We start from the raw sequence: 12,770 nt of genomic DNA on the forward strand, positions 1-12,770 counted from the left end.
ATTTAAAAATCGAATATCATATTTCCGCAACAAAGTTACATCTGCAAAACAAGTGATCATTTACCTCTTGAATCCTCAAACACCACACACAATCCAAACTAACTCCATTCACTAACACTCCTCTTTTAGATACATTTGAGCGAATCCGGAGTCTACCAAGAATTACTTGCCAAGAGAAATTATCAATGTGGAAAGTTATATTTAAAATCATGCAAAAAATAAATAAAGAGAGTGATGGGATAAATGAGTGATGTAATAGGAAGAGAGAGTAAAAAAAATGAAGTGTTGAATGTGTATTTATAAATAAAGGGTGTCTAATTAAATATAAGGATTATACCAATATTATGAATGATGTTTGGATCTTATAAAAGATATATATGTTCTATCACAAGGGGAGCCCGAGGATCGTGCACATTGGATAAGAACAATTATACAAGTGAGTTGAACACAACTCGATACGCCACATGAACACCTTTGATCACCATGAAGAGTACTTTTGGCACAAAGAGTCAATCGAACTTGTCGAACTTCGGCTCTAATATACTGTTAGGCCAGAAGGGAAAGCACAATGATCATCCACGTTGAACTAAGAGCAACCGCATAAGTGAATTGGACACCATATATCTCTATCCAAAACTTTATGATGTTGGATTTATGGATTCTCTCACTTTTAAATGTCAAACTTCTACCTTTTCAAATGACTTCTAATTCACACTTACAATAAAGTATAAATATGTCAGAAGATATATGGGAGGTGTGATGTATCATGTTCCTTCCTAATCCCTTAAAATAGTTGATATTTTAGTTTGATCGCTTTTATGTGCATTCTCTATAGATAACAAATCCCTTAAAATAATGGATATTTCATCTAAAGCTAGGACATGAAGCTGTCACATTGTCCGATCCGAGAATTCTTTTATACTTTGCATATGTATTAGGATATGTATATGCATATGCATCATTGACCCTTAATAATACTACTAATATGTTAATTATTGATCATTGTATGTATGCATATATAAATTGATATTCCAACCATTCGTTCACTCACCAACCCTACACTCGTCCAGTAATTAATGCAGAATTTGATAATACAAAACTAAATGACAAGGACTATAATGGCCATAAACGAAACTCCATCAACATGCACATGGCCTTGTTCCCTTCCCACACTTGAAAAAAATTAATACATTTTCCTCATCCAGCCGAGACATTGATTATTTTGCTGTATACAAATTAATTAAAACATATACTAAATATATTAAAATAAAAAAGAATCTCTTTCAGGAAATAAAATATGCATTAAAATTCAAAGTATATAATAATATATATATAGCACACAACAAACATGACAGCATGGAAGCAATCACATAATAATAATAATTAAACAAGGCAAACTACAATAGTATATAGGTGGTTAAGTTTATTGCTTCTTGTCGATTACAAATACTTAAAATTAAAGTTTGAATCTATATACGAACAAAACAAAAACAGTGAAGACACATCCAAACTAACACTCCAATCCACAGGTAGTGCTTCATATATCTTTTCATATAGGTCCACTTTGGTACGGGACTTCGATATAGGAGGATATGATATGTATTTAGACCAAATTCAGCTTCGGTTTTTGCATTTCTCCATTGCTCTTGGTGCTGAAATGTACATAAAAAAGATGCCAATAAGTTAGAATAAATAGCCACAAAATGACACGCACACAAGGGGGGACTCAAGGGTGTGAATGAATTATATATAGTACAAGTAAAACATTTAGTAATTTTTAATAATTTTATGTTACCAAAAAAGCTTATAATAATTTTAAATATATAATTCCAACTATTTAATCATATTTGCATTATGTTGGTCATGTGTACACAACTAGTCTTGATAATTTAGATATTTGAAGGTACGTAATTATTTAATAGTAAATACATATTTAAAATAAAATTATGAAATGAAGTATATATCAAGACAAGTAGTTTAAACCTGTTAAAAAAAGACAAGTAGTTTAAAAATTACATTAAGTTTCATGAACTTCATTTCCATCTAAGATTTTCATCAATTCAATGATTTATTTTTTGTTGGTCTTAAGGATTAATTTTAGGTTCTACTTAATGCTATTGAAAAATATTAGTGCATAGTGGTTGGTGCATAGAGTCTAGTAATTTTGACACTAGCTAAGTTCAATTCATACTTATAAAAGAATTAGTAATTCCAAAATATTGATGCAAGATATATAGAAAGATGCATACCAAGTCCAATAGCTTCTGATCCTTTCATTATGCGAAGACGCTTGCATGATCCAACAAACATCCTTCAAAAAATTAAATAATCAATGTTAATTTCATGGATGTGTAAATATATATATGGTTGGTAAATTAATGATTGTAGTATATAGTAGCTGGAGATGGAGGTTGGATGAGGTATATAGGAACTTACTCCCATGGGACATCTCCCACGAGCATCCAGTCGCCATCCTTATCTTCATAGGTTGGCACATACTCAGAGCTGTTAAGAAGATCCATCAACTTGCTCTCATTCATGAAGTCTATCATTCCTTGGGCCCCATAGTTACCTATAATATATAAATTAATCACTCAAATTAATCATCAATCTAGAATGTAACAATCCCAAGATGATAATAATTAATCTAACTAGCACATGCATCCTCAACTATCGCCATGCATCCATCAAGATCTAAAACCTTATAATAATATTTTTTTTGTTGTGATGATGGTCTTCAATATACTATATACTGGTTTATTTATAAAATATATCAAATAGCTAGGTATGGATTTTAGGAAGAAAGTTTACTATTTGTGATTTTACGCGACTCGAGAGATTAATCTTTCAGCATTCTGGACGGCACATATATATTAATATTACAAATACAAGTATAGAAGATTTTTAATGTACTAGTAATTAATTACCAGTGGTGAAGGAGCTGAACATTTTGGCTAAGGCATCAGATAAATCTTTGTAGGTTTTGTACATTGTCAAGTCAACCTTACGAAGGTAAGGTGCTCCATCCATGGAAACCTTAACAAAAGCAGCAGCAGTAGTGTTACTTGTTGTCTTCTCAGTGTCCTCAGTATTGTTAACCTTTTGTGCCATCATGTTCTTCCTGTATGACCTCACTGGTGGCCAACCAACTACTTGAGCCCTGAAATATTATTAATATAATATTCATTTCAAATCCCTATAAATCTCAATTATTCTTTTCTCTCTAAGGCTTAAAATATTGCATAAAATTTGGAAACTCGTATACACATGCAAACTATAAACTATATACTGCACCTCTAAGAAAACATATATTATTAATTTGAAGAAAAATGGAAATAGAAAAGAAAAAGAGAACATCATAATTACAAGCATTTGTGGGTTAGAGAACTCTTTATATTTCAATTAATAAAAAATTTGCTTATAAAAAACAATATAAGATATTGCATATATCAACTTATCACTTTTTTTCTATCTTCCATTTGTGTTTGAGAATCCATAATGCTTGTTTAGTAAATTATGTTTTTAAACAACAAAGTACAATATGAAAAAACGATATTAAGAGTACTCCAACTCATATACAAATAGTATACAGTTAAGTGTAATAATATTTGTACAACCATAATTTTTTTTTTCTCTTCTTATTAGTCGAAAAAAAAAGAAAGAGAAAAAAGAAGAGATGAAGTAATAACATAACGTGAGTAAGAGAGGGAAAATTGTCAAAAAATTATCACAGAAGAGTTGTACAAATATCATTTCTTATAGTTAAATATGTGCTTGTTTAGTAAATGTTCTTTTGGTGTTCAAAAAGTGAAATCTATAATGCTAGATCCAAGAAAGTTATAAAATAAAAAAAACTAGGCAAGAAAGCATGCAGGTACTTTTAATTGGGGAAACTTACTTAGCTGGTGGCTTAGCAGGGTCCTTAAGGAGGGTCTTCTCCTTTGAAGCACTCTTCTCATTCAGATCTTCCTTGGTTTGAAGATTAAGCTTCAGATCAACTGTCTCAGAGAAACCTCTCTTTCCAGAAGCCCTTGGAGTTTCCACCTCAGAGCCACCTCCACCGCCGCCGCCGCCACCACCAGGCAGACCCAGACAAAGCTCAGTCTCCTTCAGGTTCAAACCATGCCCCATAGTAGCCATATTCTTTTTGGCTAGCTTCTCAATGAAATACAAAGCTTAGAAGAATAAGAAGATTGTAGAATATAATTGAAAAGATATAATATTGACTCTTTTTACTTTTTTTTCTCTCTATGAAACTGAAAATGTGTATGATGTTTCTCCTTAAGGGTGTGTCCTCTTGTATTATAATGCACCTTGGTTTGGCTATATAGAAATAGAGAAGAGAGAGAAAATGATAGCCCCCTCAATAATATAAGTTAATTGAGAAACTTTGTGTTTGTGGCTGCATGCGAATTTCACATCATGCTAGGGACCAGTTGCATGTTGACACGTGGAGATATATGAAACCGTTGATCTTTAACCGACTATGATAAATGAATGATAATAATTTTTTCATATGCAAACGGGATTTCAGGTACCTGCTCAAATGGCTGTCTCCCCAATAAACAAATTTTGTATGTAATTTTCAAATCACATGCATGCCACTTGGGTTTGTTAGTTTTCCATCTTCTATTGTCCTCTCATTTGTGGACTTGTTACTTTGTTTAGTTATCTAAAACAGTGACATTTTATTTCTATGTCTTGAGAGTACATGTAAATTTCATTTTTATAGATACTTGGCAAACAATAATGCTTTGCAGTCATTGCTCAAATAATTGAAACGAATTTTGAGTTTGCCTACCCTTTTTTAATGTAAGTTATTATTCAATTGTGCTTTATGTACCAGACATTAATTGGTGGAATTTTAATTTTTTATTTAGATGATTAATCTTTGATTGTTTAGATATAATGTCAAGTCCTTTTAAAAAAAAAGATATAATGGCAAGTGTCTTAAAATTATTTTCTAAGTAGCAATGATAAATTTTAATATACAATTTTTCCGGATTAAGCCAAGAACAAATCCGTTCAAAAAATCCACAATCCGAACCATGGACCTCATCATATATTCATGGACGGATATGGATTCCTTGCAGTGGGGGAATAACGCAGTCACACAATCAAGACGATGAAGTCCGTATGATTGAGATAGGAAGATGTAGATTAAACGTTTTAGTAAATAAACAAAAACTATTATAATTGATCGGACGACTATGATCACGTTACCGTCACCATTTAATTACAGGTAATCCATTTCATGATCGGACGACTATGATCACGTTACCGTCACCATTTGACTACAGGTAATCAATTCAACTAAACGCAAGATGACATCCAATGATCAAATCAAGACCTAATGATCCAATAAAAAACACGAAATTTTTAAAAAGAGTCATCCTCTATTAAAATGAGTCATCATTTTCATGTTTAGGTTTTCCAACAGAAAATAAATCGTAGGTATACTTAAAACTAAACAAACAACCTGAATATCAATGAACCTTTACCTACGGACAATTGACATTTAATGACAATTTTTGTCTGTCACTAGAAATCATCTTTTTGTTTTTGAAAAATTGGACCTCAACAGTTTTTTTTTTCTGTCACTAGCTAGAAATCCTGAACTTGAGCGTTGGAGTCCTAGAAGATACATTAAATTCCCTTCAAAGAACACTCATCGTTGTCTTCACGTCCGTACAAGGTCATTGGCATCGTCTATGGAAACAAGGTCTAAGCCACACACGATGGTTGACATACCCTTTATTTATTGTTATTATTTGTTTTAATAGCAAACTGAAGAATTATTTTGAAGAAAGAGAGAAATAAATATAATTAAGTGGTTCTAGATCTACACAATGTAATGAAGTACAATAATGACAGACCCTTACTTCCTTAGCATCAGTTGAGGGTTACCGATCAGGTACACTAGAAAGTCTAACATTACTTAAAAATCAAAGTTAAAAGTAATTTATAAAATCACTCTAACGAGACATCTTTTACAAACAAACTATAATGACTCGCATAAGGTCCAAAATAGACAACACCTCAAACATATAGTGTTGTAGACTTGATGTTGGAATACAATTGCAAATATAATAGCCACTCCATTCCAAATTGAAAAGAGAAAGAAGTAGAAAAAGAGCACAAGCAAATAACCTTTTTTTTTTTTCTTTTTTTTGACATTTTAATCACCCACGTATAAAATGTTAACAAGTAAAGAGCAATCTTAAAGGCTTTATTCAAAAAAAAAAAGTAAAGAGCAACCATATAAAGGCTATCACGGGGCATGTATATAATTTAAGTAACCCTTCATGTTGGCTGTTAAAGTTCGTACATTTTTAATTATTGTAATATCAGTTTTCAAAGCTCTCTTTGCAAATACTAGCAGGAAAAAAAACGAATACATTTGTGTTTATCTCTGTTTTTTTTTTTTGAAAACTCGGTATCCGATCAAAGAATCGATAAATTTGAGGGGATCAATCCCACCGTCCACTTACGGAGGCCCCGTTTAAAGCCAGAACAAACTCTGTATGGACTTAACCCACCGAAATTGATACCAGAGGGAATCGAACCTGAGACCTCTGGAGGAGCAAACTCCAAGATCCCAAGCCAACCCTAAATGGATTATTTGTGTTTATCTATATGCTTTTCTTTTGTGTTTGATTTGTTTGTTGAATTTTGTAATATCTATATTATTTAAATTCATTTAAATTTTAGCTTTAATATCTATGTTGTGGGTTTTAAAATTTATTTTGAAAAACAGATATTTACTCATGAAAAAGAAAAAAGTAAAATTGAACAAAAAATATTCAACTAAAAGTACTTTATGGTATAGATTATTACAACAATCAATGATGGTGATGATGGCCTAAAAGGCAATAATGGTGGTCGTGATGATTCAACAATAATAGCAGTTAATGATGGTGAGTGATAGTAGCCATTGGCGATAGTGATGAGAACTTTGACTCTCTTCAGATAAAAATTGTATAGATACCAAAAGTTGTGCCAAGAGAAGAATACGTGTTCATTTTTTATGTAGTGATATGTAATTATTTTGATGAATTACTTAAGGATTTTAAATAGATTTGGGTTGGGGGAGGGAGCATGATAAAAAAATTGTTTTCTAGGATCGGTGGTTGAACAACATTGTATATCTTCAAAATATGTAATTTTTTTTACTTATTGTAATAGGCTTCGAGTATCTCTTGTATTCGTTTTAATAAAAATCTTGCTTATAAAATAAGGTAAATTATATGGTACATCTAAAAATTTGAGTATATTGGTACACTCAATCAACAAATTAATAGTTAAATGTGTTATTTTTTGAAGAGAAAAATTGTTTTCCATCACCTATAATTATAATAATTAAATCTTATTAACCAAAAACGTCGACGAAATAAAATTTAATTTTTTTGAGTTTTTAGTACTCATAATAGAGAATTTTGATTGCTTTTTACAATAAAATGTAAAAAAAATTAGAATTAGTATTTTTATTTTTTTTTGAGAGAATTAAATCTATAGCATTTCATTCATCAATATGTGTTCAATACAATATGGTATTTCTACCACTATTTGGGAACTAGCTGATAACAAGGCCGCTTTTGCTAAGTTATGAGCAACCTCGTTTGCTTGTCTCCGCACAAACTCGACACGTGAGTTTACATAAAAATTGCTACAGAGAGATTTACAATGTTCAATAATATTCCCAAATTCAGTGACATCACAATTTAGGGAATTAAAGCCATCAACCACTCTCTTCGCATCCAACTCAAAATCCACAGGTCCTAAGCTTAAATTATGCATCCAATCTAAAGCAGCCAAAAGCCCTAAAGCTTCACCAATGTGCACCTCGCAAATGGGGCTGAAACGTACTTGTTTAGCCAGAACAAAAGTATCATTTTCATCCCTGATACACATTCCTATTCTAACCATATTTGAAACCTCAGAAAACGATGCATCAATATTACATTTAAATCGACCTGGACTTGGCTTCACCCATTTGACATTATGCGCTCGTTGTTGATGGGTAGATGAAGCTCCCCGAATGAGTTTTGCTGATTTCCAGTCTTGCAACATAGTCTTTGCACGATCAAAAACAAATACCTGCGCGTCAACCACTTCGTTCCATATTTTGTTGTTTCGCTGCATCCAAATACTCCATAAAATACAACAAAACATAGCTGCCTCTTCACTTGCAAGCACCTGTAAGGAACTAAAGATAACACCATCTGCATTTTGCTGATTGTTGAAGAAATTACTAACAGCAGGGAAGCCGTTCCACATTTTCCAAATAGTTATGCTGTTAGAGCATTGAAACAGTAGGTGCAGACTGTCTTCTTCATTCAAACTACATAAGGCACAACTAGGTGTGCAATTTACACCTTTGTCACGCAGTCTGCTACGTGTGGGAAGGCAATTTCTACAAATGCGCCAAATTAGATTTTTTATTTTAGGTGGCACTTTGAGCTTCCACACTAAATCTCAAGAACCTTGCACTTTAAAATGTGATGTGTCTAACAACTCGTTCATACATAAGTGATAAGCACTTCGAACAGAATATTCACCGTTATTTTCCTTCTTCCATATCAGCCTATCTTCATGTACTGAAGGAAATAAAGGTGTGTTGATAATGTGCTCCACAACCTGGTGATTGAAGACAGAATGCAGAAAAGGCAGATTCCAAGACTTATGGTTCGGTAAAATACAATCTGAGACACGCAGGTTAGCTAGTGTGGACGCAACATCCTCAAGAGGGTATAAAGTAACGTTATCCTTCATCCAATAATTATTCCAGACCGGGATAGATGTACCATTACCAATTTTCCACCTGCTGCCGGCTTTGAGAATGAATTTAGAGTTGCATATACTCCTCCAAACAAAACTTGGCTTATGCCCTATAGTTGCTTCCAGAAAATTACACCGCGAAAAGTATCTTGCTTTGTAAATTTTAGCAATAAGAGTATCAGGATTTGTCAAAATCCTCCATCCTTGCTTACCTAACATTGCCAGATTAAAAGTTCCAAGACTTTTGAAGCTCATACTTCCATTAGTTGACCCTAAACCATTGACCAGCCTCCTAATAGTGATTTGATTAGTAATGTTAGTGTCATTTAATTGAAAGGGGATCCATTGTCCCTCACCCCCTCCATTATGACCAATAATATTGGTAACCATTCTATGAAAAGTAAAGTCACCTTCACGTAGGATTCTAACTCTTCCAAACAAGGTATGCTCACTTGAATGCGCCATAACTACGACATTACTATGTTTTTCATTCAAATCATGAGGGCCATTACTGCCATCAGAACCACCTCTACCACCGGTACGACCACCACGCATAGCCATCCTTCCACCTCTCAGCCACTTATTAACAGTGACATTACCACCAACAGTTCTACCACCAGCATTCAGAAATCTCCCCCACCCATGGACACCATCAACATATCCTGGTTCAAGTCTTCTAGGACAGAAATTGTCAGTGTGTCCCATAATTCCACAGATGTAACAGAAAACACCTAGTCTCTCATATTTGAAAGAGACATTGACTGCAGTACCATCCTCCTTCTCAAAGACCATACTTCTCCTCAATGGTTCAGCTGTGTTGAGAGCTACTCGAATCCGCATGTACATTCTCCAGGGGCCATAGTAGTTACTTTCATCGTACTTGACAAATTTGCCAATATGGCAACCAATCAGCATTCCTACGTATTCATTCATGTAACCATGTGGAAGATTAAACACCTGGACCCAGACTTCTGCCTCATTGAACTACACTTCAGCAATTGCCTCACCAATTTCAAGTTTCTTAAGCACCAGCAAAAAACCATCAAAGGTCCAAGGACCATTTTGAAGAACTCTCTCCACGTCCCATTCATGATAGAACTGGAAATGGAATCTGTTTTCTCCAGCTTGGGTGATAGTAACTCCTTGACCAGGACGCCAGATAGAAGGAAGCCTCTCCTCCATAAATTGGAAGCGGACTGGTGTGTCAGTTAATACAGTTCCCACGAGGCATAATTCAAGCATAGCCTCATGAGACAATTCAGAGGATCCGGTAGAGGATCCATTAGGAGAATTGTTGAGATTGACATTGAAATTTTCCATTTTGACTACTAGAAGGCTCAAACAGATTGTTATTGATAAAAAGGTAAAAAGAGTATATTTCATCAGTGGGTTGTGATGAAATATCATATTCTGATCGCCCATGTTAAATACTATCTCTGCCAGCATAATATTCCTCAAAGAATAATTAACAGATCTACTCACCTTCAATACCATTAAACCCATCGCAGAGCAATTGTTCAAAGTCAGAATACATATCCCACATAATATGGTGTTGACTCTCCTTTTGTCTTGCAATTTACCTCTCTGTCTCGTAGTATACCACAAAACACTTTCTATGAATTGCCAACCCATTAAAAGCCAACATTGAACATGCACATTGACTTCTGTTATGGAGTGATCTTTTAGAATCTTGTTATAACTCAAACAAAAACCTCCAATTAGGCTGTTCCTAGAATCGTACTTCCAATTTCGCCAGACTTTTGTATTAGGATCTTCCATCATGAGTGGGGAATCTGATCACATGAATCTTGTTAATCAAAGCACAAGGAGAGAAGATGAAAGGGAACACACTTAAAAGGGGAAATCAAAGATCTCACAATATCATAAAATATTAGTGAAAGGAACACCACAAATCAATAAAATCACAACGATCAGATTAGCCTTTAAGACTAAACGCATCGACAAACAAAGCACTCACTAAGGATTTCTTTGATTAGAAAGAAGAAAATCCTAGGAGAGAAGACCCAGATCTTAATTGTGATGGTTAAATAAAATACAGGCATTAGTATTATTTTTATAAACAATGAAATGACGTTTTTTTCTTATAAAATGACATTTTCTAAAATATAAATATCAACAAATAGCTCTTTATTCCATAAAAACAATAGTTAATTTAAAGATTTTTGAAGTAGGAGTACCGGTACACCTTAATTTGTGGGTGTACCGTAGAAATTCCCATAAAATAATACTTTTGTGTGACTTGAAATATGTTTTGATAAATTCTGCCCAAACCGTTAGGCATGTTCCGTGTGACCACGAGGCGTACTTCACATAAAGCGGAGACGCTTTATCTTTGCCTCATTCGCAAAGTGCTTGGGATAGGTGTAAGTAGGGGTGTTCAAAACCGAACCAACCCAATAGAAAAACCGCAAATCAAACCAATCCAAACCGAAATCGCAAAAAACCGCACTTGGTTCGGATGAATTTGGATGACTTTTGCACTGAACCGCGCGGTTCGGTTTGGTTTGCGGTTTGCATCTCAGTAATCAAACCAAACCAAACCAAACCGCAAGAATAATGAATATTACTTAAATATGTACTAGCCCAATTACATAACTTAAGAATAATCTCTTTTGATTCGATTTTTCCAATGTTGCACCATCAGGTTCGATTCTAATTCTTTTCCATCTCTTTCAATTCATTTCAAGTGATGAATTTGTTTCCTTTACTTCCCAATAATTTGTTTCATGCTTATGTTTCTTCTTAATTTTACCAATTTTTGTATAAATTTTACCTAATATTTTATCATTTAAACAGCAAAATAAAATGTCCTATGTTTATTTTGTAACAAGTTGGCAATAATAGGGTTAATGTAATATTTTTTTATCTCATGATAAACCGCATAAACCGAACCAATCAAAACCGCATTGGTTTGATTTGGTTTGGTTTTGGATGAATTTTTAAAAATCAACCGAACCAAATCAAACCACATGCTTTTTTATCTCGCATTTTGGATGACTTTTATGCTCAAACCTGAACCAAACCGCACTGCGAATACCCCTAGGTGTAAGGTGTTTTTTAGACAACTGCAAAGGAAGCATTTGTCCTACCCCACGCACGAGGAGGGTTAAAGAAAGTGCGAGGCGTTTTGCTCAAGTCTTATTTGTAAATCATGGGTTTCTTTTTCTCAACAATTTATTGCTTTTAGGGTGAGATTATAGGGTTAGAGCATCTTCAATGGTGCTCTTATTAAATGATAGCTTAAGTGGTCCTTCCACGTACACATTATATATTCAATTCATTTTAAATTTAATGTTTAAATCACTCCATTTTTAACATTGAATTCATGCATTAATTTTCTATTTGAAATATGATGAAAGACGTCGAATAAAAAATGCAATGGAGCCACATTTGTGTGTGAGGGAGGGAGGGAGGGAGGGAGGGAGAGAGAGAGAGAGAGAGAGAGAGAGTGCTTGTATAAGCCTTGTATCAATATCAGTCCTTCTTATTTCTTCTTCAATGGGAGTAGCTAATAAGCTCTACATGTTATTAAACAAAACATATCTCATTGGAGATGCTATTAGGACACATGTGCTAAACACCTTTAGTACTGAGGATTAGTTGGTGGAGTGATCTATGTTTTCTCTAGTGAGTTCTTGAGTGATTATCAAGTGAGGGGTTTTAGAGAGGAAATGAGAGAAATTAAAGATAACTTTTTTTTTTTTGACAAAAGAAATTAAAGATAACTCTTGGTGAGAAATTGAGGATAATTTTTTGTAACTCTTTTGTATCTCTTGTAACAAGTCATTGATAGTGAATCAGAGAGCTAGTCTCTGCTAGACGTAGGTCGATTTGGACAAAATTAAGTAAACAATCTTGGTATCTGTCTCTCCACTCCCTTTAAAGTTGTTCTTTGGATTGATTGCGTGGATATGCTATGCACGTAGGTTTAGATTTATTTTAAGTTCAATCTAAATTTATTTGGATTGTTT

The 12,770-nt window shown here is 33.7% G+C and overlaps 2 protein-coding genes across 2 annotated transcripts; both read right to left on the reverse strand.

Moving 5' to 3' along the window:
- Nucleotides 1–1,281: 1,281 nt before the first annotated feature.
- Nucleotides 1,282–4,324, reverse strand: LOC11420300 (auxin-responsive protein IAA14). Its single transcript, XM_003591758.4, has 5 exons — nucleotides 3,899–4,324; nucleotides 2,928–3,160; nucleotides 2,437–2,572; nucleotides 2,250–2,311; nucleotides 1,282–1,652 (listed from the first exon to the last, which is right to left on the reverse strand). The coding sequence occupies exons 1-5, from the start codon at nucleotides 4,138–4,140 to the stop codon at nucleotides 1,615–1,617; spliced, it is 711 nt and encodes a 236-aa protein (XP_003591806.1). The 5' UTR covers nucleotides 4,141–4,324; the 3' UTR covers nucleotides 1,282–1,614.
- A 3,185-nt stretch (nucleotides 4,325–7,509) lies between these two features.
- Nucleotides 7,510–8,277, reverse strand: LOC112418616 (uncharacterized). Its single transcript, XM_024775048.1, has one exon. The coding sequence runs from the start codon at nucleotides 8,275–8,277 to the stop codon at nucleotides 7,510–7,512; it is 768 nt and encodes a 255-aa protein (XP_024630816.1).
- Nucleotides 8,278–12,770: the final 4,493 nt, after the last annotated feature.

This window comes from Medicago truncatula, chromosome 1, assembly GCF_003473485.1.
Source record: "Medicago truncatula cultivar Jemalong A17 chromosome 1, MtrunA17r5.0-ANR, whole genome shotgun sequence".
Taxonomy (NCBI): Eukaryota; Viridiplantae; Streptophyta; class Magnoliopsida; order Fabales; family Fabaceae; genus Medicago; species Medicago truncatula.

Excerpts from the sequence above, each read along its gene's own strand:
- LOC11420300 (XM_003591758.4), bottom strand. The coding sequence starts at position 4,140 with ATGGCTACTATGGGGCATGGTTTGAACCTGAAGGAGACTGAGCTTTGT. Across the intron at positions 3,161-3,898 it reads CCTGCTAAGCCACCAGCTAA|GGCTCAAGTAGTTGGTTGGC; the intron begins GTAAGTTTCCCC and ends ATAATATTTCAG. Across the intron at positions 2,573-2,927 it reads GTTCAGCTCCTTCACCACTG|GTAACTATGGGGCCCAAGGA; the intron begins GTAATTAATTAC and ends TATATATTATAG.
- LOC112418616 (XM_024775048.1), bottom strand. The coding sequence starts at position 8,277 with ATGTGGAACGGCTTCCCTGCTGTTAGTAATTTCTTCAACAATCAGCAA.